The sequence below is a fragment of the Rhinichthys klamathensis genome, unplaced genomic scaffold (assembly GCF_029890125.1).
Source record: "Rhinichthys klamathensis goyatoka isolate OS25496 unplaced genomic scaffold, OSU_Roscu_1.1 h1tg000137l_1, whole genome shotgun sequence".
Taxonomy (NCBI): domain Eukaryota; kingdom Metazoa; phylum Chordata; class Actinopteri; order Cypriniformes; family Leuciscidae; genus Rhinichthys; species Rhinichthys klamathensis.
This window is the reverse complement of record NW_026606672.1, coordinates 596,028-622,073: the sequence shown is the minus strand read 5'-3', so window position 1 is coordinate 622,073 and position 26,046 is coordinate 596,028. Positions and strand designations below refer to the sequence as shown.

Here is a 26,046-nt window from a genome sequence, read left to right as displayed (position 1 = left end):
TGAAGAGGAGACTGGGGTTTAGAGGGGTTCATTTTGGAGTGGAAGCTCTGGTCCACTGATGAGAGGTTCAAATGAAGAAGCAAACTTTCACTAAAACCCAAACAATTATAGAGAGAGCAAAATGAAAAGCCTCTCCAAAAAAGAAGCAGTCAATCTTTCATCTCCTGATCTCAACCACCACTTTCCATTAGAGCAGTACATCAACAGTTGCGCACCACACAGAACACCACTGAGCCCAGTGTGAGATTTATGTGTTCTTGCAATACAGTAAGGTTCAAATCCACCTCATAATTATTGGGGCCGATAATTGCATTATGCAATTAAATGAAAAAATTAGGGCCGTCTCCAGCTACTTCTGGGAAAGCTGCTGTACGGAGGTAGAAATTTTGGTGACATTCATAGCATGTAGTATAAGTGCAAGTGTTTTTGTATGTCTTGGTTGTGCAAGAGCAATTTTTTATACGATGATCAAAATATCAGCAGACAAAAATGGTTTTCACCTTTCAAGAGTAGTCATAATATAATAGTTACCACGTGTGCTCAGGATGCAGATCTGAATAAACAAAAAAAACAACAACATATATATATACATATATAATATATATATAAAATAAAAACATATAATTGACCCTCTAGCACTCCTTTCCCTCTTCCACATACCCCGTTTAGAAAACCCCTGCTCTAGAGCAGAAGGAAAATGAAACGGAAAATGTTACGACAGCCCTGATCGGCTAATGGCACCACAAAAACTGTCCCAAACCACTAGCGACTATCCTGAGCTGTGACGTCAAAGACAGCAGACAGGGAACAAAATCTCTAACAATCCATTTTGAGCCATTAAGAGCCCTCCAAAAAGAAATGGTAACACATTGCCTCGGTCTAAAATAATAAAATATCAGCATATATGTAATTGTTGAATGGACGTTATTGGAGAAAGATGCTCTTTGCAGCCAGATGGTGTAATTGCAGCATCTACCGCCAGGGAGTAAACAGGTAATCAATATGTAATCAATGGTCCAGATCACTAGTAGTTCCTGCAGAGTGACTAGGCAACACTTGAGTCTAGTGATGCATTTTATGACTATATTCAGAGTAAAAAGCATGACTAATTACGTCTCAGACAAACAATAATGTTGTGATTAGTAATTAATTGGTAGTAGATAGTTATTAATTAGGCCAAATCAGTATTATTGATTAACTAATATTGAACTATCTCAGTCCTAAATTTGATATTACTTACTGATTAGTAAAGTCTTTTTTCCATATTAGTTATTCATAGTAGCAGAAGTGTTAGTGTAGTACCACTCACTTTTCCTGCATTAGTTTCTGAATAGTTACCTATTAATAAAAAACATTATTCTAAAGTGTTACTAACAGCCATGTTAACCAACAAAACATTGACCATGCTGGTCTATAGATGTTCTAGTTTTACCTAGGCTAACCATCTGTCATCCCTGTTTAAAATCTTTACATTTACGTCTTCAGATTAGTGATCCTCGTCATTTCTGTCCAGATACACAATATCACCATTCTGATGCTGAATAAATTCAACAAGACAATCTTAATGTTATGTTGTCTCAGTATCCTGCCAAATTATAAGAAATGTCTAAGTCATTATCACCAGCAAAAGTAAACACCAGCCCTGACATGAGACGATTACAAATAAACCCTTTTGTTAATATTTTTGCCATGAAACAAAGCAGCGAGAATACAAATGAACGGTTGTGGACATGCAGAAGCACGGAGCTGCATTACTAAAAAGGTGATGTAAAATATTTATCTGTCTCTGAGGTAGTAGTTGCTGAAGCCCAATCACTGAATTACTCAAGCACATGAGGATACAAAGAAAGACAAAGACTGAGCAAGAAGTCTGGACTGATAATGTCATGCGAAATAAACAAAACAAAACAAAAACCAAACAAACACAAAGCATTGATTATTATGAGCAAAACAATTAATCTCAACAGATTAAAGCAAACTGATGCTATGATGATGATGCAGCTGACTGGAGAAAGAAGAAGCATCTTTCATCTTTCTGTCCATGTACTGATGCCAAAATGTTAAGAGCTTGCTCAATCTTTTATGAGGCCAGCTTTGGATTTAGTGCCGCTTTGTTTCCACATTTTCCAGTTTGGCACGGGCCGCCTCAACCAATATACTCACACCACAAATTTAATTAGACACACTAAATGCGGTCATGCCGAACCCCAGCAACACTTTTGGCTGGTAGCAGCTTTTCAAAAAACTAAAATCAGATGTCAACATGTCTGAAACAATGCGTTCGTTTTAAGCAAGCAGGTGAAGAATAGTCCTGGTCAAAACACAATGACTTGCAGTTTCAAACATTAACTTTCCTGCCAGATGAGAAGGTGGCATGTAAAATTTGCACTCAGTAAATTAGTTGTTTTCCACTTTATTCATTATTGATTAATCACTGATTGACTGATGAGTCCCTCACAACGTTAGTAACAAATCACTGCACACTGCTCCCACCCAAAAGAGAAGCTATGCTGTAATTTAGACTGAAAAAAGGACTCAGCTCATGTCCGAGTCAAGGGACAAAGGATTGCGATAAAGTCAAAGTAGGCTCTCAAATAGTCTAAGATTTGCAAGTTCTCAAATTGTGACTCGGGATATTTTACCTTTAGTCCACTATACTCTGCAGCAGACCCTCGGTCCACTCCGGTGATATAGATGCCCAGAGCATACTCAGCACCCCCACGGATCATCAGACCCAAAGATCGCCCGTCATCCAGTGAGATGTTCACCTGGGGAGCACACACATTTCACTTGTTTATGGATACACGACTAGAAAGTCCTCACAATTGCAAAGCTCCTAAAGCAATCTAACCATATATGTCCAATTAATTCTCTACAGGAGCTGAGCACTATGGCTCCCACGGGATTTTGCGGAATTGACAGCGGAGAAAGGCTTGAGAGTGTCAAAAAGTTCAACTTTATACAAATGAGGTGATAAACAACAGTGATGTCTGTCATAAACATTTCAAAACTTGCAGATAATGCTAGAGTTTCTGTTGGATTCAATGCTTAAATCACAGCTACAAATTGTTATTTATAAATAAACAGATTTATTTCAGATTCCAAACTCCGATTTACACACTTTCATTGTATCTATAAAAGTGTATTATATTTATTCTGTATGTATAATTTTGGCATTTTGAAATATTTTTTTTCCATCTGTAATCTACTGTAATTGGACACAAATATGGGTACTTTTGGCTCTGTGACTCTTACTGATTTGTTCACTAACAATATCCAACAGTGAATATAGATGTGTAATTTATTTATTTATTTATTTGCTTATTTATTCTGAAGGTAATGAAAATAGCCACAGTTTCCCAATCCCAAATGAGGCATTGGGCTTAAAAGAATTATTTGGTCAAAATTTTATTTTCCCTATTTATGGAATAAAACAGCCAACTCATTTGTCTTGCTATGGGTTATTTTATAGTTGGCACCTTAATAAATAGATACAATTAAATAATATTTTCACACATTTGACATCATTTGACAAAGTTCTAGAAGTTTAATGTGACCTTCATAAAACAAAAACAAAAAGTTAAAAACTGGAACATGAAGTGCCTAAAAATTAAGAAACACCCATACAATGACTAGGCTATATTGCGCATTTATTGAAAGAAATGAAAGACCACACTGAAATTAGCCACACTGCTGTAAATTTTAGACATACCTCCAAGCAGCAGGTATCTAGCGCTTTAAACAGACACGTAGGACACAGTGGATTATGAGTTAGTGGGTGGGATATTTACCCCCGAGTTGAGAATGTGATTGCACACTTCATTTTGCTCGTCAGTTATGCCCCATTACTAAAGGTAAATGCTGAAGCAATGAAGAGGAGGTTACTATAAACTGACTCACCCACCCATCAGAATTCTAGTGATGTTCGAGCTGAATGAAATACCAATAAGATTCAAGTCTGGGATTCAGCACAACCAACCACTGCGGCATCCAAACCCCAATGAACAATTATCAACAAATCAAATAAAGCTTTGTTTATTACCTCTCTGTGGACTTGACTGCAGGTTTGATCTTTGTGGTGAATATGTTTTATTAGTTCTCATTTGTCTCGCATCGTTTAGCACTAAAACAATCAACGGATTACCAAAATCCAGATATAATTGTCCTCAGCTTTATTCAGACTAATTATGAGGGTAGATTCTTTGTGAATCTGTAGCAAAATGAAAGGTTTCAGATGAAGCAGCCAGTTTCTGACCTTTTCTGCCATTATACAGATGTGTCTTATGTAACCTAATGGACTGCTTCCTGGAAGGTTCTAGTTTGAATTCATAGCATCTCATGACATTAAAGGTCAGCAATGCAGACAATGCAGACAGTGCTACATTATTAAACATATATTACATATATGATAAACCGGAATAGATTAGTAAACAAACATCCTTGTTTATACATCATGCATTGCACGTAGTGTGATACATGGGTAATGGATTTGGCTAGTTCATCTGAACCCAGATGATAATTCAGATGGGTCATATCAATCACACTGACATAAAGATCATTTCAGGTGAGTCTGGCCTAAAATGTTCCTGAAATACTCTTATCAGCAGCCCCAAAGCCAAGTCAAAACAGCACAGACTCCCGCTAAAGAATCTCTGCAACTAACATGCTCCACTGCCTCCATCCAAAACATATAGATCACTGTCAGTGCTTGTAATTAGGGCTATCTCGAGCCATCCATAATCAAATCTCAAGAAACAAACAGTTTTTGTTGTTGAATTAACTATTGTCTGGAGTTTAGAGTGAAAATATTATTATGAGTTATTATGAGTGAAAATCTCTGCGTATAAGTTTATGGTTTTATAAGTTTGCAGATGGTTTTAAAGGCTGTTAAGGTACAAAATTAACTTTGCCACATCTGCCAGCTATTTTTATCTTGTTTCTTTACCGAAACTGCACAAAAGAATCTGGCACATTGTGATTTTTCTATGAATATAGAGTATTTCACATATATAATGCCACATGGTCAAAAAACATTTAGGATTATGGGGGAAAAAACTTTTAGATATGCAATAAAAACCTCTGGATGACCATTTTTCACTAGGATAAAAGTTGTTAGTCACTTGAGTCATGACAGACGTTGTATTTCGTACTGTAACTTGCATCTGGTGGCAAACGATTTTGGACCTTGTCGGCAGTGTTGTGATGGGTGACTGCTGTCCTTTGGGTGTTTTTAGCTGAAGAGGCAGAATTTGGGATGAAGGTGTGAAAGGGCTTAGTGAGCAAAGTTGATGAATGTGTGTGTGTGTGTGTGTGTGTGTGTGTGTTAATACACCTATAGAGAAAAAACCTGCAGAGCTGGTTTGCAGTTAGCAGAGGAATCCCTGATGCATTACACTCATTTCTACACTTGTTAGAGCTGTCATTTCTAATATGAATAACCTGAGTGAAATAAAACGTAGAGGGAAAAGCCGCAGATGTTTAACACTTACAACATCGCTCTGAATTTTAAATTGCCTTAAGTTCCAATTAATCTGTCATCATGAACTCTCTTTTACACTCACCTTCTTCTCGGCATCCTCGTGGCGTATGTGTGTGTGTCCAAGTTGCTGGATGTCCGAGTGTCTTCCTCCTGAGCCACGCTGGTCCACCAGGTCTGGGGGCGGGGACACACTGCGGCCCTGAGGGTCCACCCATGTATACACGTGATTGGTCACATAACCACCTGGGATCCGTCCCATAGAACAGACTGACATGGAGAGCTTCTTAGAACCTTTCAACACCTGTGAACAGAAAACCGATAGATGAGGACAATAAAGGAAGAGACAAAAAGGGGACTGAAGAGGATATGAATAAATAAATGATCTCTCTAAAAGTACACAGCAAAAACGTCAGTGTTATTTCAACTCCCATAGTGTTAAATTTAACACTTTCACAGAGTTTATATAATTCTCACCCGTCCAGAGTTAAATTAACACTTTGGATAGTGATAATATTTTAACTCCATAATAAGTGTTAAAAATGTAACACTCAAGAGTGTTATTTCTTAACACATTTATTAGTAATTTTTACACTACACTTGTGTTATTCCTTGGTGTTAATTCCTAACATTCAGTCACACTTTAATAGTATTTTTAACTCTTAATCGTGTTACTCCCTTACTCTTAAAAGTGTTAATTTAAATCATGCTGTGTTATTATAATAACACTAGTGTATTCAAGATAGTTGTTACATACAATGTTCTGAAAATGCCTTTTCACTATAGGAAAAAATAAACGTACAAATAATTCAACTTTTTTTTTTAATAAAGGCAAAATATCCAAGCACCATACAATTGAACTCTATGCACATTTACAGAGAAAATAATGGTACAATGTAAAGGCTATCATCTTTACCATAAGCACTTTGTAAGTCAAAAGGCTTATAAATTTGAAGAGAGTCTGCTTTCATCACATCCGTTTCATCACTTTCGAACACATTGTAGGCATGAAAGTGCTCATTAAAATGGTCAACCATAAGCTTGTTCACTATGAAGTAGATCACACTGTTGACTAAAAGCATTTTTTTAATTCTGCAAAAAACAGGCATTTCCTGTTCTGTGCTACTGCAAATGACTAACCCGGCTCTGTACTCTACCCCACTGATCTTTACCCAGTTAGTAGAGAAGATGTCTTTTGCTTCAGCGGGCAGAGCTTGGGCAAACATTTCACCATTTTCCTCATTGTCCACATTAAATGTTTTCAAAGGTCCGTACTCAACATGGTTCAAAGGAGATGTTTCCCAATTAGATGCTATGGACATTTGATGTTTTTTGGCAAGTGATACTGTGATGTTCTTGAAGTTTTTGAGTGTGCTTTTGAAAACCCTGTGTTTTGCCTCGAATCTCATACTCCACATATGTATTAATGGTCCAATTTTTCGAATACAAGACGGGTAATGTAACATAAAATGATGTTTAGGAATCAGATTCCTACTTGGATACAACTGTTTGAACAACTCATGATGTTCCATTATTAAATGCTTCAAATGCACAGTCATGCCTAGTGTAACAGATGGAGAGAATATTATGTTAATTATCTGCAGTAAGAGCAACAGCAAAGTCCAGTTCTCGTTTCCTTCCGGCACAATGTCACCAAAAATCAAAGGAATGTTTCTTACCAGACAAAGAGTCTGAATAGAGTTGAGTCCTATATTATTGCCGATACTGTCCAAGTTGACCCTTGTTGGGCGATTTTTGCGCTCCAAGTAGCCATAGTCAAAAGCGTATATTCGTGACAAAAGAACAGGTTTTGCCAAAACATTTTCAGAGAGATATTCAAACAGTAACTTAATCTCATACTGAGCCACCCCTTCAAGAATGTCATGCATTATGTCCAAAGAAAAGTTGTAGCAAACATGAAAGTACTGTAGGCTGTTAAGAGTTGAATTCTTCTTTAGACCAAACACACACAGCTTTTGTGGATCTGATTGCAACTCGCTGCAGTGCATTTCAAAAAGCTCTTTTCCACGCAAGACTATCTTTGGGTCATCCTCTTTGTAAACATTCTGAGCTTCATCTTTTTCAATCAAACACAAACGACAGAAGTGACGTCCACTGAAAGACTCAACAAAACCCATTATACCATGCATCCCCAAGTTGTCCCCAGTTATCTGACATATAGTGCCATAGACCTTTTCAGATGAGAAAGGTAAATCAATGCCATGACTCTCCAATATTTTGATGTCATCAATCAGAGGCTGTAAAATAGGATCAAAGCCATATTTTTTCACATCTTCTGCATGAAACAATGCAACCAAATGGATGTTCATCAATACAGAGTTTAACTTTGGAGGAAGATTTCTGAGGACAAAATAGAGTGCACCAACTTTGTGAACACCACGTTTTGAACCCAGTGGGTTAGCAGTCTCAAAGTCATCATAGTAAAGCTGAATTTGTAAAGAAGTGTGTGTTTTTGAGAACAATGGATGTGACTTAAAATAACTTCCATCACTAAAGTCTTCATATCTGTCTTTTGATACACAAGGCTTTGAAAGCAGTTCACAAATGTAAGAATTGCGACAGATAAATTTAATAGTTTCCAAAATTGGAATGTAAACAAAAGTGTCTTTTACTGGGACCTGATCATAAGTACCTGTATTTTTATTTAGCCTTGTATCAAATCGAACTCCTAAATTTTTTTGCACTGGCTCCACAATCCCCCATTTCTCATTGAAATACTTCATTCTTTTAGTTTCAGTATTAAAACTCACAAATGGGTTTTCAAAATTCTCAAAACCCTTTTCCAATGAAGATCTTACAGGGTTATCTTTTGGCACAGCAGACAGTATTTCATGCTTAACTTGGGAGTGCAGTCCACCAGCAAGTTCTTCCAAATCACTAATAATTGATGAAACTACACTATTTGCCATACCACTACCATGGAGTTTGGCAACAATTGTAGCACAGATATGTTTTGTGTTTTCTGTGATACTTTGGCCTGATCCATTGTTGTCAAAATACCCAGCATCAGGGCTCTGCACGACACTTGTTCCTTCAACTTCTGTACTATTTTGCAAAATGTGAAAATCAGCCTGAAATGACTCTGAGGTTTCTGCATCACCACTTTGACAACTCTTATGAACATGAACTAAATGTTTTTTTAAACCTGCAAATGTTGAAAACTGACGCCTACAATTATCTTGTGCACATATTAACTTAAACCTGGTGCTTGGATAGAAACTGTGCCCGATTCGCAAATGAGTTATTAGGCACTGGCTGGTAGCATGCACTGCTTGACAAATGAAACATTTAAACATAATCATATGTTATTCAAAAGTTTTGCCCGCAACTCACGAACTCTTGGAGACTCATCTGTTGTGGTAACATCAATGTTGTAGACCGTTGTCTGCAAAAAAGTGTAGAAATGGACCAGGGACTCATCATAAGATAAGTTAAAGACGTAGTGGGATTTAAACAGTTCATCAAAAGCACCCAATGAGCTGGTGGCTTGGCAGGGGATGAGCTGTTTGTCAACGGCGATGTAGAAGGCATCAATCTTCTTCTGGGTTCGGCCAACTGCAAGGATGTACGGTTGTTTACCCTCTCTTTCCTGCATATATTCATTGATGCTGCAGCATGACTAAAAGAAGAAAAAATATATTATAAATGTATACACCTTCAAGTAAATCTGGTACTTGCTGGTCCATGTTAATGTAATAGACTTTTTTAAACTGCCCCTGTGATTTGCGATCATTTGCTTCAACGTGAAAGCAGTCCCCCTAAATAACTGGGACATACTGGCCAGTAATAACAGTAAGATCAGCAGCAAGAGTCAGATTTCACCTCACGGTCTGACAAGATGATTGTGGGAAGCGCCCATTTAGCAAGTTTGTCTTTATCCTTTATTAATTAACCCAATTTTCAAGCAATTGCAACCCTTGAATTGATGCTAATTTGAAAGTAAAAGTAAAATGGTAACGGCAGCACAGGCATTTATAACTGCGTGGAACGAGCGTTCTCAGTTTGCTCCAACACGATCTCCTACTACTGCGTATCTATAGCATGAGTTTATGTTTGCATTTGGTGTGCTATCTATACACTGAAATTACTTTTTGCTTGCATATGATACACAATGGGTAGGGGTGTGGGTTAGGGACGTATTATATGTACGCCAGAAGTGCGGATCATATGCACAGGAAAAGTAATTTCTCTGTATAAATAGAATCCTACATAGAAACAGAAAATCGTGGTATTGATACGCACTTTCAAGAGATCAGGCTTTTCATTCATTCATTCAAAGTTGAGCTTCAGCGAGAGACATGAGGACCGTTATGAACGCCTGTGCGGCCGTGTCCATTTTACTTTCACTTTAAAATGAGTGATTTAAAAACGAGGAGCAAAAGAGGGAAAAACTCCACTACACCCCCCACCTCCTGGTGATACCGGTATTAGTGTTGTCACACGTCGATTAACGGTAACCATTGGTAAAATTTCCTCACAGTCACATCCCTAGAAGGAATGCACTTAAAAGCAAAATATGGACAGGAAAAGCTGGCAAGTGCATAGAACTAAAAAAAAAAAATGTCTTCTCATGGAATATTAACAAATGAGACATATAAATGTACCTTGTGAAAGTGCACCATTTTGTCCACTGCATCACTTGGACTTATTTTGGTCCTCTTCCGTCCAGCTGAGGGTGGCAAGAGATAGAGAAGCAGCAGCATAGAAGCGATGTCACTGTCCCAGTCTATCAGGAGGAAAAACAAGGCATTAAAGTCTAATAGGAAAAGATAAAACTAGCTAACTAATTTGTATTATGAACCATGCATGCTGTGTAGCTTACTCATTTCATCGTTCTCTGTGAGTTTCTCAGCAGCTTTTAGAAGTCGGCACAGCTCATTTGTCTGAGTCAGTTGTTTGGCCTCTTTGATGACCTTGGGCTTGAATGAGGTGTCCCACTTCTCAAGCATCTTGGAGGCCATTTCAGCACCAAACAGCAGCAGGAAGTCTTGATTCACCTATTAATAATACACACAAGCATATGAGGCTAGAGCTCAGTGCATTGGTGCGCTCAGTGATTTTTTTTATATATATCAGTGTGTGGTATATTAAACAAGTTTAAATCAAAATAAAGATTTTGTAAAAAAAAAGAATACAGTAAATAAATAAGCCAGGAAGATAAATGATTGTGTATTTTCATGGCTAACATCCCACAAAACACTGGTTATTGAATACTTAAGTTTAAATAAAAGAAATATACAACTCACCAGTCCTTTGACATCCAAAAAGCGTGGAAATGTTTTGAAGACATCTGTGCTTCTTTGTGGGTCATGCACTAGGTCCTGACGATGTTGAAATGTCATCTTCATCTTCTGAAATACACTTGCTTCATCAGGAGAGTGAACAAGAAATGAAATGGCCTCCCTGCAGGCATCTCCATCTAGTTGCTCAGGCAGTGTGCTTGCTGATCTTCGGCGCTTTGGTCCTTGTGGTTGATACACTGAGGCTTCCTTGACTGGCCGTTTTCCTGCAGTCCTGGAAATGGTTTTGAGGCGCCATGCTAAATATCCAGTGCCCTTTTCCCCATCATAGAAATGCTCCTGTTACATTTAAATGAATAAACACAAATAAATCACAAAATGATCGTACAGAAAGTGCAGATGCAGCATTGTGAAACAAAAGAACAATTACTTATTTAATAGATTTTCTTTTTTCAAATTAATTTGCAATATCCTTATAACCCAAGTAATTTCAAATCAGGGCACTATTATCGATATTGTTGTTGAATTATCAAATCTTTTCACTTTTATAAGCAACTGTAATTACTTTATAATGAAAACTACAACACCAAAGCCCTTTTCTGTAAATTGGGTGCTGTGTTTTCTTAAGGTTTTAAACTTACATAGCCATTTGGAGAAAAAGGATCCTTCAGTGAGGGAAAGAGAGTAATAATTCCCAGGGCATACTTCTCCTTCTGCTGACGGGAAGGAAACCTGCTATAGAGTGAAGAAAGTCAATCTTTAATAATTCCTCTTTATATAGTACAATAAACATTAGTTATATCATTACAAGATTACATCCTTTTTTTTTTAATTCCTTTGTAATAAAAACCTTTTTAAATCTTACCCATGTCTCTCAGTCATATCACTCGCCAATAGGTTGACAAGCTGTCTCCGAGTGCGGTGCATTAGTGAATTTTCTGACTTGTACTCTTCAAGAATATCCTCTCCTCCAGGCTTCTTAAGCAAGGCCTTTTCTACCATCTACTCACATAACAGGAAAATGAAATGTAAGTTTTAGTGTTCAATTCTTTCTATTAAATAAAATCAGAAAAAAACATAGCACAACATGTCTGTATGGTAAAAATCTAGGAAGGGGCAAAGTAATAACATTTTCTTTGATAAAGAGAGTTTGGAACCAAATGCTTCAATTGTTGATAATCTTAATTTAGCATGACACCTTAATTTGATTTACCATCAATTATAAGAAGTTTTCAGCTCTCAATTACCTCCTTTGCCGCCTCTGACACAGAAGCCTTTGTTGCAGAACTGCTCATGTGTTCTTTGCTGAATACATTTCTGCTTGTTGTGGGAATACTCAGTTCTCTACGGTCACTGTCACTTGAAGAAAGGGATGTGGTATCCGTGAGGGAAGATGGTGTTGAAGATGGTGGTAAAGGAGAAAATTCTTTAAAAAGAGAGAATTTGATTAACTTAACTTTTTTTTGCCTTACCCATTTTAGTATAAACATTTTAAGTTACCCTAAAGTATTTGGATGATATTTTTAGTAATCAGTAACAAACTTGTTCCATCATTGCCCACTGCCTTGTTCGTTCCATAAAGAAAGGTCAATGTCAGCTGCATCAAAGAGCCCCATCCATAAACACAGGTTTTCTTAATGACACCTACCTTCATCTGAAATGCTGTACTGACGTACTGTCAGGCACATGTCTGGATTGGCCTCCAACAGCTCTAGAAGAATGTCTTCCTCTACTGCTGTGTCAGTTTCATCAAAAATGTAAAGTTGAGCCTCATCAGGAAGCCCAAACTTATTTTTGACTATAAAAGAAAGAATGTAACAAGATAAAGTCACCTGGAGCAAGTTTTAAATCATCCTACTTAACTCTATTTCCTTGACTTGTAAATGTTAAAGAATCTGCAGCAAAAGTCTACTGCCATGTACTAACTAATGTTGATGATTACACTATGAACTGTCATTAAAAGTAAAGCCCTGCAATTAAAATGACAACATTTTAATAAACTGTTAAATACAGCCAAAAGTATTTAAATAGGTCAGCCACAGATAATCATGTACTGTGATTTGTTGCAAAAGTGGCTACATATTTTGTTTGGCCTTTAAAGGATGGCTATTTACCTTCCCTGGTGAATTCTGAATAGGTGAAGCCTGAGTGCAATTTGATGTACTTCTTGACACTACGGTATTTCACCTTCAGCAACATGGTAACATCCTGAAACTGCACCTAGTGGAGAAAAAGTGAGAAGTGGTTCAATCTGAACTGCAAGGATATATGTTAGCTTATGTTTAAGTGGCAAACAAGCAGTGAAAATTGCTAATATGCAGTGAAACAAATTCAAAAAATATTCTGGTTTGAAACATGATGCCCTGGCAACTTTTTTGAACTTCATTCAGAAACCAAGCATTATTAAAAGTTGTTTGCTTGTCATTTTGCGAACAGACCTGATTTAATTTTTCATCTGGATCATGATGTTGCGGCTTCGGCATACGTTTTTACCCATTTAAGAAAGTAAATCACGGCAGAATTAGTTTATTTTGGGTTCATGATTACCACTTGCATGCATCCACTATAGCCCAAAACTCTATTTAGAGAACAAACATTTTAAAAGTTGTTTGCTTGTTGTCTTGCGGATGGACCTGATATAGGCTACCGTAGTATGAATTCATACGTTTTACAAATCTTCATCACGATGTTTGTATTTCGGCTTAGTTTGATCAGTTTATTGCAATTTAAAAAAAAAAAAAAAAAAAAAAAAAAAGTTAAATCTGAACCTCAAATAACCGTGGCGCTGGAAGCAGCACAAATGTTGGCGCCGACGAAAAATTTGAATTTTCCCTGCACGCAGACATGCAACGCATTTTGAACCTGACGACGACGCCACATAAAATGACTTTGATTAAACGTTACTATAAGCACACTGACCAGTGGTTTTCTTAAATGTAACGTTACAAACACTGTTAAGCACATGTTGTTAACGTTATATTAAAACGCGCTGGCGTAATTTTACAGTTTTTCAGTTGCTGAACTAGCCTAATTTGACTGTCGATTTGCAAACATTAAGACTAACATTCTATAAATTGATAAATGTGGTTCTTCTCACCCTTCTAACCGAATATTCCTAACAGAAATGTCCTCTCACATATGTTCTCTCACACAATGTTCTCTCTCAACCATCAACTAGCTGCTAACGTTAATTAAAAAAAATACCGACGACGACCCCCAACGTTAACTTAATCCACGTTTGCAAATCGACTGCATCACACTTAACGTTAAACATGGTTTAAATACCGACTAGTGCTAACGTTAACAGCCTTTATAAGTTGATAAATGTGGTTCTTACCTTTTAAGCCGAATATCCCAATCGGTAAGTGAAGAGACGAGTGATTCTCCCGCTCGTCAATGAGCGCGAAAAAACCGGATGTGGAAAGTAACTCAAAATTAGTGTATACTCCTGACTCCTTGAAATGACGCCCCCCACAGAGCTTTTTTAGCACTGCAAGTGTTAAAATAACACACAAATCAACACCCATTCACTCGGAATAATTTACACTGGGAATTTAACTCAAATTAACACTACAGATTTTGCTGTGTAATTTACTTCATATGTACACAGAAATTGTTAGCCCTGCCTGCAATTAGTCATTAATAGTGCTGCATAATATTAGAGATTTTTAATTCATTTAAAAAAAAATTTGATTACCTTTGCTGTCATCTAACAATCACTTAAAACTCATCTTTAAAAACAATAATAATGTAATAACATTGTAGGCTATCCATTTTATATATTGTACATTATAATTATAATGATATTTTTTTTTTGCATTTTATTTTTAATTTATTTAGATAAAATAGTATAGAATTTTAACAGAATTTTAGCCATAATTGTCTGCATTTTCAGTATCTGTCACATGTAGATGAACATGCACGAATCAGAATGAATTCCAAAAGTCTTATTAATAATCAAAAAGAATACGCAGGAGACAAATCAACAGGGCGACTACACAATAATATAAACAATAGAGAACACCGAACTGAGAAAACCAAGGGTTAATAAACGCAGGGTGTAATCAACGTAACAGTGAACAGGCGTGGAACTCAAATCAGCAAGCAACCAAGGTAACTTATAATGACAGGGAACACTGACAATCAGGAATAGAAAGAAAACGAAACCAAAACAGAACAAAATAGATATGTAAGATTTTAATTAATAATTTGAAATATAATTAAATTAAATTATAATCAAATAAAAAAATAAATACACAAATAAAAATATACACAAAATTTTATATACACAACAATATAAAAGTAATTCATAGATTGGGTTCATTGAATATTGTAAACACTTAACTAATATTCAGTCATAGTGGCCGATCAATGACAATTAAATGACCCATTGATAAATGCTTACATTACGAGCTGAAATTACACACTGCAGCTTTAAAACAAAAGCTGGGTTATATCTCAGCTGTAATATTCTTCTCCTAAAGACTCCATAGTGATTTGACCTCCTGGAGAGTTAATTCTCCATCCATGGCCTGTACGAGCCAAACAAGTCCAAAAAAAGATCTCCCTGACTCTAGTGCAGGTCTCTTGTGGATTGGCTCCAGTCATGTAAATCAGTCCTACCACCTCCCTGAACTGCTCTCATCTCTGAAAATGTCCACAGACATCCATCTCTGCCATCTAATGCTTTATAGGGACAGAGCTGGATGTCTCATTGGGGTGGGGAGTGCGACTGCAGATACAGATATCACTTTGTTTTTGTGCTTTCTAAAAGCAGACAGAGAAGAAAAAGAGGAATAAAGAGAAAGACAGGTATAGAGAGGCAGGCTTGCTTGAGTCAGTGCTACAGACAGAACGTGAACAATAGCAACTGATTCTCTTTGGAGTTTGTTCCTCAAGCTCGGTGACACTGACTTCAAATGATCCAGACAAAGAAGAAGTACAATATTTGTATAGAAACTACAAAGATTACAAGTAAGGACATTTATAACAAATACAGACATCTGCAGAACATATCGATCTACAGAAGGCTTCTCAAAATCAAGACAAAAAGCATTCATTGGCATAAATGTTTGAGCAGACAGAGCCATTCTAGTGAATGAAATCCCTCTGGCTCGCTCACAGAGAAGCACCTGGATCTACATAGATTAACATAAATGTTTAATTGGAGCGGAACAACACATTCAGTGTTGCTTTTTCTAACCGCTGCTGCATGGATTATGAACAATGGCATGTGTGCCCTGGTTTAAAACCGCTCACACAAACACTTTTGAGCAAAACTCGTATTTTTAGCAGGGGGCTAAAAATACAAGCACCAAACCTGTAAATCCGTGTGGAGCGTTTCATCTGCAGCCTCTGAATGGGGCACTTGACCAAATGTGGTCAGCCACATAACAACACCTCAGTGTGCTAAAACAACAGCACGGACAGCTACCAGAGCTACCGAGCAGATCTCTTACATAACAGGCAGAATGTGGGGAGTTTAGAGCCATTGAGTAAGAGAGGCAGAATAAGAGAGAGACTCAGTGCTGTGTGGATGTACAGCGGATGAGTCACATTATTCTATCTTGAGAAAGAGTAAGAGGGTTCAAAATGTATTTTCTAAAATAACAGGTTTTTCAGATGTCCCACAGATTTATCATTTCATCAAACTTCAAACTAGTTAACCATACCAGAGACGTTATACAGGGAGGAGACTTTAAATTAGAGAAATGGTAGCACTGAAAATGGCAGATGTAGTCCCGATTTAGAGCTTAAAAGAGCGAAACAGCTCAATATAGCGACTATAGGAATGGAATTCCCACCTTACAGCTAAAAGAGCCAATCAACTGTTTGTTTACTCTAGAACATGCATGAACATTAGATGAATCAGCCTGAAAATACATTTATTTTTTGAGTGATGTACCGGTAAGCCAGTTTATATCGGCCCAAAGGCGGTTTCCGATAACGGGTGAAGGTCTTTCCGCGTGGCAAAGTAATTTAATTTTCATTTAAGCTTTTATCTGACTCCATTTTAACGCGACTTCGAATTTAGGTTAGATTGCCAATTGGTTATTGGCATGGGCGTCAGTTTGGTTTGAAATGTGCTGGGGACTGAGACACATTCGGAAGGGCATTTTCAAAAGTGCTGGGTACAATGACACATTCATTCTTTTTTCTCTTTCGCGCAGGTCATGTTTTGAAAGACGATGTCCTGTAGCTTACTGATGCAAATAAATAAAAATGTATACAAAGATGTGATGATGTCCGACCAAAAATGTGATGGTACTTTGGGTTTAATTGGTCGTACAATGAGATCTAATATCTAAGTACTGTTATGGTCCAGTGGCAGAATTTTTGCCAAGTGTGTCGGAGGTTCTGGGTTCTAATCCGCACTCGTATAGTTTTTTTCCCTTGGTGATATGGTTGTATATCACTGATAAACATTATCGGTTTTGATGAGGGAAAAAAAAATATACGAGTGCGGATTAGAACCCAGAGAAGCAGGGACACGTTTGTGTGCATTTTGATTTGTGATTTCACCGGAACGAATAGAATCTCCGCAACGGATTGAAGCGCGCGTCCGAGTGAAGACAACACATTTCAGCGCTAGATCGCCTCTTATTTAACAAATGAATGAAACGAATGCTGCTAGTTAACTGGAGATGTTTTATTTGTATTGGTACATCCGTGCCGCGAGATGTTTCAAAAGTGGTGGGGACAATATCGACCCTGGCAAAAAGTGGTGGGGACATGTCCCACCCGTCCCCCCCGTAAATGACGCCTATGGTTATTGGTCAATTATATAATAGTTTAGCAATACATTTGATTGTTCTAGTTAACTCTTTAACTATATGTTACCCGTTCAGATTAGGAAACTATGTCGCTCAGAGATCCTCACGTCTTCTGTTTAACGCGGGTCTCACGTTCACAAGCTCATCAGTTTTGGTCACCAAACAGAGGTAATTGCTATATACCTGAGATCGGTCACATTCACGTTTACACAATCAAAGATACTTTGGAATAGCCCCCATGGAATTGCATACACTTGAATTAGCGCCAAATATTAGTCGTCACTAATCTGACGCAAAACTTGCGGTAACTTACGAATCTGTTTAATCTACTTGGGAAAACAATTTCAGAGTCAGTCAGAATAAATCAGATGTAACAATTTATTATGTCAGGTAAATGTATCATGCCAATTTCATATAATAAATACAAAACATCAAATGCTCTGGAATAAAGAGAGAAGATGCGAACCTGACATTATAAAATACATGATGCGGAGTGCCTGCATACACTCTGCATCACGGGCTAATTTGAGTTACAAATCGCCACGAGCCTTCTTCAGCATCTCCCTAAATACTCAGACCAAGGCAGAAACCTCTTTTCAAATGTAAACATGAGTGCACAGTGGGAATTTGCATTAATCACCGCCCCAGACTTACTGGGGACAGAAGGTGATTTACATGGGGGCACACCCACAGCAGTTAACAATATCTCTAAACTCTCCACAGATTATTACCTTTTTGGTTTACTTCTGTGGGAATGAGACCTTTGTACCAGTCGCATCGAGACATTTCAAATGATACCAAACATGCATAATACTGTATGATAATTATTCACATTAAACAGATTCTTGGGTGAATTTTGGTGATCTCCACATGAGAGAGAAGGAATGGGGGAAGAGAGAAAGATGTAGATTAGGATGATTCTGAGGTGAGACTTGCGTCTCGAATGGTGCACGAGGGAGTTCAAATGTTAATTTCCTTTGTTCTGTCAGAGTAGCCCTCTCTTCCAGTTCTTCCAGTTTCTCCAGTCTTACAGTGATTTGAGCTAAAGCAGCACACTATACGATACCAAGGTTTTTGAACTTTCTGTTCATAAAAGAATCCTGGAAAAAAAATCCACGATTCAACAACTCCTTTTTACCCCTAAGCGAGTGTAAATGGGGCCTACAGCCTCCCAGAGTCAACACACCATACCAGTCTGGGCTAATTCTTCAAACTTCAGCAAGAGAGTAACAAACACAAAAGGTGAGAAACATGCAGAGAGATGTAGGCAGATAGGAGAGGGAGAGTGAGAACGAAAATGTCTGACAGGGCTTTAGTGAATAAACCATAAGCCAGTGTCTCTTCATCATAGAGGCAGAGGACACACCTGACATTTCTGTGCTGAGCCTCAGCAGACGCAGCCTTCTTCTGATAAGAATGTATAACAATCCTATTCCACGCTCATTTCCAGCCACCCGAACAGACACCAACTGAGACCTGTGGTGACCTGGATATAATGAGTGGTGACACAGCTGGCGATGACTAGACAATGACCTCACCGCTTTTAACATAGACAGGTCTGCTTCCTCATTCTAAGCAATGCAAATCTGCTTCCACGGTCGCAAACATTAAAAACTGACAGTAAAAGGATTTTAAAATTATGGTGAAAAGTTTACAACCAAAATGGACAAGGTTTGGCTAGTTAGCATAGCCATGTTTGCCCCTCCTGGTAGATGCTGTATATACACCATCATGGAAGCAAAAGGTATTTTTCTCCATGGACGTTCATTCACAATTTGGTGTATTCTGATGAAACACAATTAATTGCAAGCAATGGCCTGGTTTCACAGACAGGGCTTAGTTTAAGCCAGGATTAGACCTTAGTTCAATTAGGACATTTAAGTAGCTTTTATAAACGTGCTTTATGTCAGTGACATTTTAAGATATGTCAGTGCAAGTTGCTTTCAGTTAAATAAGCTCAGACATGCATTTCTTTTTAGTCTGCAAATAGGCTTAAGCCTTGTTTGTGAAACCGGGGGTAAATGTTATACATATACACATGAATTGCATTTATATTTTTCTCAGTCTGCCACCTTTCATTCACAGTTCAGGATAGTCACTAGTAAAAGGTTTGGGACTGTGCAGGTCTTGGGCATATGTTATTACGACATGTCACTGAATTCGGAAACATAACTTTGGAAAAAGCCTTAAAAAAGAATATTGTACATTGTGAACAAATATCTACATACAAATTCAAAATCATAAATTTGTATAACTTATTTGGCTACACGGTATTAAAACAAGGCCTAAATATTTGTTTAACATAGAGTAAACCGTGAAAATCATGTCAAGTCACCTTAATTTATAGCGCTTTTTTACAGATTGTTTCAAAGCAGCTAGGGTTGCCAACTGTCCCGTATTAGCCGGGACGTCCCACATATTGGGCCTAATTTATTTGTCCCCTACGGGACCTCGCTTGTCCCGTTTATTGACTGCTACGCTCAGCTGATCTAACCACTGACTGATACAACAGCAACACGACACTTGAGAATGATCACGACACCGGTCAGCATCCAATCACAGCCCACCCTCACGTGCATCAGACCATACGAATAACAAACTCTAAATTGAGAATTAATTATTCTTTTGGGAAAAATCATTGTTTGATTTGCGAAAAGAATCCTCTTCTGTCTGGTCGCTCCCGATTCGATCCGGACTCGCGCTAACGGCAAATCCCTTCCACTGTCCGGCCGGGTTTTGATTTCGGCAAATCAGTTCTGGCGAATTCAAACAATGGTTATTGTTCATGAGTCCAACATCCAGCCACGCAAGAAAACATGAAATCTTCCACACCACTTTTTGTGCTTTCTGGCCATTAATTTACACAACAAAGGCGTTTTGGTTGCCTGAGAAACACAAACTTTGAAATAGGTTTCAAAGTGCAAGTTTTTGAAAACGGGTTTTGAAACGATTAGCCTACCGTTATATCATCTCCGTGTAAACTTCAAAACGTGAACTTTTGAAAACGGTTACGCATGCACATGGGCAAAGACGAGTGATTATCTTTACAGTCGTGATTTATCAGTTATACATCACACCTTTAAATAATTTAAATATACAGCATGTAAATTTAAAAGTTGCAAAATATGATTCACTATATAATAAAATGTAATTAATTAATTATAATTAATTATAATTCACTACTGACTTGCTTTTTGTTCAGTGATCTCTGTATAGAGATTATATATATCATAGAGATTATGATATCATCTACATTACAGTTCAGTGTTTAATGTTAATGTTTAAATAAATTTCAACTTCACAACTCGGCAACTCTGCATTCTAGAATTCAGTTTTCCACTTGTAAATATGATTTCGCTCAGCCATTCATGTGCTCACTGCTCAGAACTCGTAAATTTACGACCTTACGTGAAGGGCACTATTAGTCACATGCAATTTATGGTTCAGAAGACTGGCTCAAACAATTTCCAGCCAAAGATGGCAGTTTGTTGTTGTGTGGAGCAGGAGTGTGTGTGGAGCAGGAGAAAGCAGGCAGAAGCGAGGACCTAAAGGAACATAACCATGAGAAGAATGGCAACCATTACATTCAACAACTGACAAAGCAACGGGAGAAACACAAGGGCTATATACTGTATACACAGGGCTAGACAAGCTTACCAAGATAATGAGTTAACAAGACACACCTTCACAATCAACTGAAAAAACTACAAAATGACTACAAAAAGGCACATGGGACGGAAAAAAGGAAGTATAACAAAAGTCCACAAACACAAAGGACATATTAATATGAAGGGAGGAAGTTTTTTTTTTTATTATTATTTACAAAATCCCTGAAGGTTGCATACATTTAAAGAAAATCATGATAATATGAAGATTTGGCTACTGCAGGGGTATTCAATTAAAGTTTCAAGAGGTCCAGTCTATTTCCTTCGCAGCGGAGGATCGTGAAAGAAAAGATACTGTATGGGGGTTCAGGGTTTTCCTTTTGAAGTCTGGACCATTTTTATATTTTTCTTAAAATAAGCATCTACTAAAAACAAAAAAAACAATGCACATAATAATCAAAACTCCCTCATCATAAGGCATCATAAGTTAACTAATAATTTCAACATTTTAGTTATCTTTCCTTGCCATCTATAATTTCGTCCATAATGACACTGTTTATGGTCTCTTAACACGGTGATTAATAATGCTAGATGTAGATGAAAAGATATCTTGCCAAAAAAAACGTGTTTATTTGTACAGTCTGAGTCATATGTGTATGACAGATTAAAAAAAATAGATAGGCTATTAGAAGATATATCGCCAAAGGCTCATTACCATAAACAACCCTGAGCGTTTGAGGTGTACAACTCTGTTGTTCTGACGCGTTGCTCACTTTAATCTGTAGAAACCATAAAATGGTGTTACCGTTGCCATTATGGTTCGTGGTCCGGCTGGAACCAAGCCAGGGTATAAACAGCACTGTAATTCAGTTTTACAGGGGATTAATAATTAACCACAATGTTTTCTATTGCAGTTTCAGTGTTCTAAACCACAGGGATCCGTGGACAGTTCCAGAACAACCCGTGAAAGCTTTGCAATATGTGCACTACCCCCTGAAGACATCAGACCTAGAAACACCATTAAACAGTAAAAAAACTAGGTCTGAAGCACAACATTGAAAAATGTCAAGAAAAGACAACCTTCACTCTTTAACATGAGGAACTTTTTGAACATACTTTTCAGCCATCCTTCTGTCAGATTAGTTTATCACTAAAACGCTCTGATGGTACTAAATATCTTATATAAAGATCTTTAGGGACATTGAAGCACTAAATCTGCCATTAAAAGAGCAATTCTTTCCTCTCAGTTTCATTTCTGTTCTCATTTGCCAAGCACTCACTACTTCATATGTCACTCATTCTCTGTAAATCTGGTTGGTGAGCTAATGTGTTGAAGGAGAACTTTTCAAATTTCAAGACCCAGAATGTAAAAAGTCAAGAGAAGACCGTGCCTCCAAGGAGGCACACAAATATCTCAGTTGAAAAGTTTGAAGGCATCAAAGGTTGGTGAGATAAATATAAACATGTTATGTTCACAGGGAAGGCATACCACATACTGTATGTTCATTTTTAGTTGCTGAAAAAAACATGGCAAACCTGCCCAACAGGAGCTTATAACACAAAGGTTATTCACTATGAAGCCTGAAGAACAAGAGAGATTTATTTATTTCCAACTCTCCTCATACTTTAAAAGAAGAGATTTGAGTATCACAGAGCGTATTTGAGTCACCTAGGTTGCCAATATTTTAATTTGCTTGTTTATTGTTTCATTAACTGTGGCAACACAGTGAGAAGACAAGCAAATACAGTTTTTTTTTCTCGCTTTGGTACTATTATCGCAAGTATGTGGTAAAACCTCACAACTGTTAGTACAAAACTCAAAGCAGATCATCAAAAAGTCTGTTTTTTCAAACATGTAATCACATGTTCAATTGACTACGCACAACGCACAAAATTACACATTCACCTTTTCACAACACCTAATCAGTGTGTCATCAAAGAAATACCTTTCATATGAAGTAATTGTCTTTCACAATGCAATGCTCACAATACTTTTGATATGCTTCTCATCTGATTTGCGTAAATACATTTGACCAACACTTAATCCAACTGATCTTAATGGTTAATCACTGAACCGTTTGGTAAACCTATAGATTTTCATTTCGGCAATATACTATATGGATTTTGAGAACTACAGAAATAAAATGTGTGTTTGTACGAACACATACATTACGTGTAACCACACATGAATACTCATTATTGCTAATTGATTTCACATAGAGGTAACCACAATTGGTCACTACATACTGTATACAGTAAAAGTGGGGGTGTTAACACTGGCAATTTCTTTCAACATGGAGCAAGGGATCCGTCAGAGTGGGCACCAACAGAGGTCAGAGAGGTGGGCATGGGCACCAACAGAGAGGTCAGAGAGGTGGGCATGGGCACCAACAGAGAGGTCAGAGAGGTGGGCATGGGCACCAACAGAGAGGTCAGAGAGGTGGGCATGGGCACCAACAGAGAGGTCAGAGAGGTGGGCATGGGGCCCGTCAAAGGGTTGGTCATCAGAGAGAGGGAGGCAGAACTGTTCTCTCTAATGAAGTCCGGGCCATCATCGTTGATCATGTGGTGAACCGAGGCCTTACTATGGCAGAGGCTGCCAGATTAGTTGATCCAAATCTAAAAAGATCAACTGTCAATTCTGTCATCCGAACTTTTCGCCAAGAAAATCGATAAGTGTGGAGGATGTATACTATTACATTTACAGTAAATTGTAATGCATGTAAATTCATCAGACATGTCACAGTATTGGTACAGTATGATTTATTGACAGTATACTCTGTTCTATGCTTAGAATTGACAGAAAACCCCATAGTGGTGGCCGTGTGCTGACCGACCAGCAAGAGTGGGCAGTGGTGGAAATGGTGAGGGCCAGGAATGATATACGGCTGTCAGAAATAAAGCAGGCAATTGAGGAGAACAATGACACCTTTGCCAATGTGGCATCCACCAGCCTACCAACAGTAGGCCGCCTTTTACTGTAAAGAGGCACCAGGTGAAGGCATCAATGAAACAAATTTACCTGGTGCCTTTTGAGAGAAACAATGACCGGTTGAAACAACTAAGGGCTGAGTATGTTCAGGTACAGCACTATATATTGTATTACTGTTACTATTTGATGCATCACTTACGTCATATGTATATTGGAACAACACTGTAAAAAGAACTAACCAAAATATATATTTTTATAGGGTTATGGTGCTTGACGCTGATGTGAACCATCACAAGTACATTTTTGTTGATGAAGCGGCCTTTAACCTGGCCAAAACTCGTCGCCGTGGACGGAGCATCATCGGCCAATGGGTGCCTGGCAGTGTTAATTTTGTCAGCAAATTTTGATTTAGTTTTAGTCTTAGTCTTTTGACTAAAATGCCATTTAGTTTTAGTCATATTTTAGTCATCTGAATTGTTTTAGTTTTAGTCTAGTTTTAGTCGACGAAATACAATAACATTTTAGTCGACTAAATCTACAGTAGATTTAGTCGACTAAAATATAATGGGTTTAGTTTAATTGTAATGCGTTAATTTAGAATTTCTCTAAAATTTCCAAACCCATATACTCCCGGAGAAAACATCTATTAACCTATTAATATGAATGATTTTTAAGTTTGAACATGCAATACAGATACAGATTTAACTGCTGTTACTTAAAAAATATCTTAAAATGAAATAAAACCACTTTTCCTAAAGTACAACACAGTCTTCTTTACAATGAATGATATATTCATTCCTTATAACTACTTACACATCATTCTTTATTCTTTCAAGCAGACATATTTATTTGTATGAATTAAATATAATTAATCCTTATTAAAGCTATTGACAAACAGTGAATGCTTTTCTCTTTTTCTTTTGTTGCTTGATCAAAATTAAGGACACGGACCGCATTAGGTTTATTGCCACTGTCACTTTAAGACGTCGGATCATGTCCAATGACATGCGGATACAATTGCACTGATGCACATCCGACACACTCACAGTTTAAGACATAACCAGCATAGTTTACATGAATACTCTCCAAAAAGGACATTTAGACATACTGTTGTGTATTTGTCCATTCAGACACGAAAGAGAGCTCAATTCAGTAGCCTACTCGCGCGCTGTAGGTGTATTGTGCATGACTGCACGCTTCGGGTTAGGTGTGTGCGCAAAGAAAACCGCACCGAATAGAGCTCTTTTTTGCATCGTCACTCTTATTCAGAGATCTATATGTCTGCTCTACTCATTCTCCCAGACGTTCACATTTTTTAACGTTTTATGACCGCGGGGTAGATCACGTTACAGTAGCCTACAAATGTGCGCATCTACCACACACGCAGGACATCAGTTCTGACGGATCGCTTCCCAAATCGTCACTATCTAACATTTTCGTCTAGTTTTTATTCGTTGACGAAAATGTCAATATATTTTCGTCATAGTCTTTGTCATTCAAAACTAGGTTTTATTTAGTTATCGTCTCGTTTTCGTCTGTGAAAAAATGTCGTTGACGAATAATTTTCGTCGTTATTTTCGTCAACGAAATTAACACTGGTGCCTGGACAACGTGGAGGAAACATCTCCATGTGCGCAGCTATCTTTGAAGATGGTGTCGTAGGACGTAGGCCATTACTTGGCTCCTATAATGCTGCACATCTTATTGAGTGGGACAATGTCAGGTTCCACCACGCAGAGGCAGAGCCGGATTAACGCAAAGGCAAACTAGGCACGTGCCTAGGGCCCGATTGGTGGGATGGGGCCCAGACAGAAGGACAAAAATAAAAAAAAATAAAACAATTACAAATATCCTATCTACAATTTATTTCAATATTTATTAATTAACTAAAAAATAGTGACGATGTTTATCTTAACCATAGACTGTTACATTACGTCACATTAACGCCAGCCCATCAGGTGCTGCGAAGCAAAAGTCTAAATAGGCACGCAAAGAAGCA

At 37.7% G+C, this 26,046-nt stretch overlaps 2 protein-coding genes and 1 long non-coding RNA gene across 4 annotated transcripts in view; 1 reads left to right on the top strand and 2 right to left on the bottom strand.

The window, feature by feature from the left end:
* The window catches only part of whrnb (whirlin b), a 144,089-nt gene that overhangs the window by 92,156 nt on the left and 25,887 nt on the right, over positions 1-26,046 (bottom strand). The window contains exons 2-3 of the mRNA XM_056257395.1: positions 5,562-5,780; positions 2,643-2,768 (exon numbers count right to left, since the gene is read on the bottom strand). Of these exons, the coding sequence (XP_056113370.1) occupies positions 2,643-2,768; positions 5,562-5,780 (345 nt within the window). The remainder of the gene's footprint in view (positions 1-2,642; positions 2,769-5,561; positions 5,781-26,046) is intronic.
* Positions 2,656-5,690, top strand: LOC130089834 (uncharacterized). Its single transcript, XR_008807604.1, has 3 exons — positions 2,656-2,755; positions 2,879-2,970; positions 5,604-5,690. It is a non-coding gene; the product is annotated as an uncharacterized LOC130089834 (long non-coding RNA).
* LOC130089830 (uncharacterized) lies at positions 8,182-13,047 on the bottom strand. Of its 2 annotated transcripts, none has more exons than XM_056257391.1 (9): positions 12,852-13,047; positions 12,386-12,535; positions 11,985-12,163; positions 11,603-11,739; positions 11,379-11,469; positions 10,744-11,076; positions 10,320-10,494; positions 10,102-10,223; positions 8,182-9,116 (listed from the first exon to the last, which is right to left on the bottom strand). In XM_056257391.1, the coding sequence occupies exons 1-9, from the start codon at positions 12,934-12,936 to the stop codon at positions 8,796-8,798; spliced, it is 1,593 nt and encodes a 530-aa protein (XP_056113366.1). In that variant the 5' UTR covers positions 12,937-13,047; the 3' UTR covers positions 8,182-8,795. The 2 variants fall into 2 exon arrangements, with proteins under 2 accessions (XP_056113366.1, XP_056113365.1); XM_056257390.1 differs by having other exon boundaries at positions 11,379-11,472; positions 12,852-13,046.

Excerpts from the sequence above, each read along its gene's own strand:
- LOC130089830 (XM_056257390.1), bottom strand. The coding sequence starts at position 12,936 with ATGTTGCTGAAGGTGAAATACCGTAGTGTCAAGAAGTACATCAAATTG. Across the intron at positions 11,740-11,984 it reads TGTCAGAGGCGGCAAAGGAG|ATGGTAGAAAAGGCCTTGCT; the intron begins GTAATTGAGAGC and ends TTATGTGAGTAG. Across the intron at positions 11,077-11,378 it reads CTTTTTCTCCAAATGGCTAT|GAGCATTTCTATGATGGGGA; the intron begins GTAAGTTTAAAA and ends TAAATGTAACAG.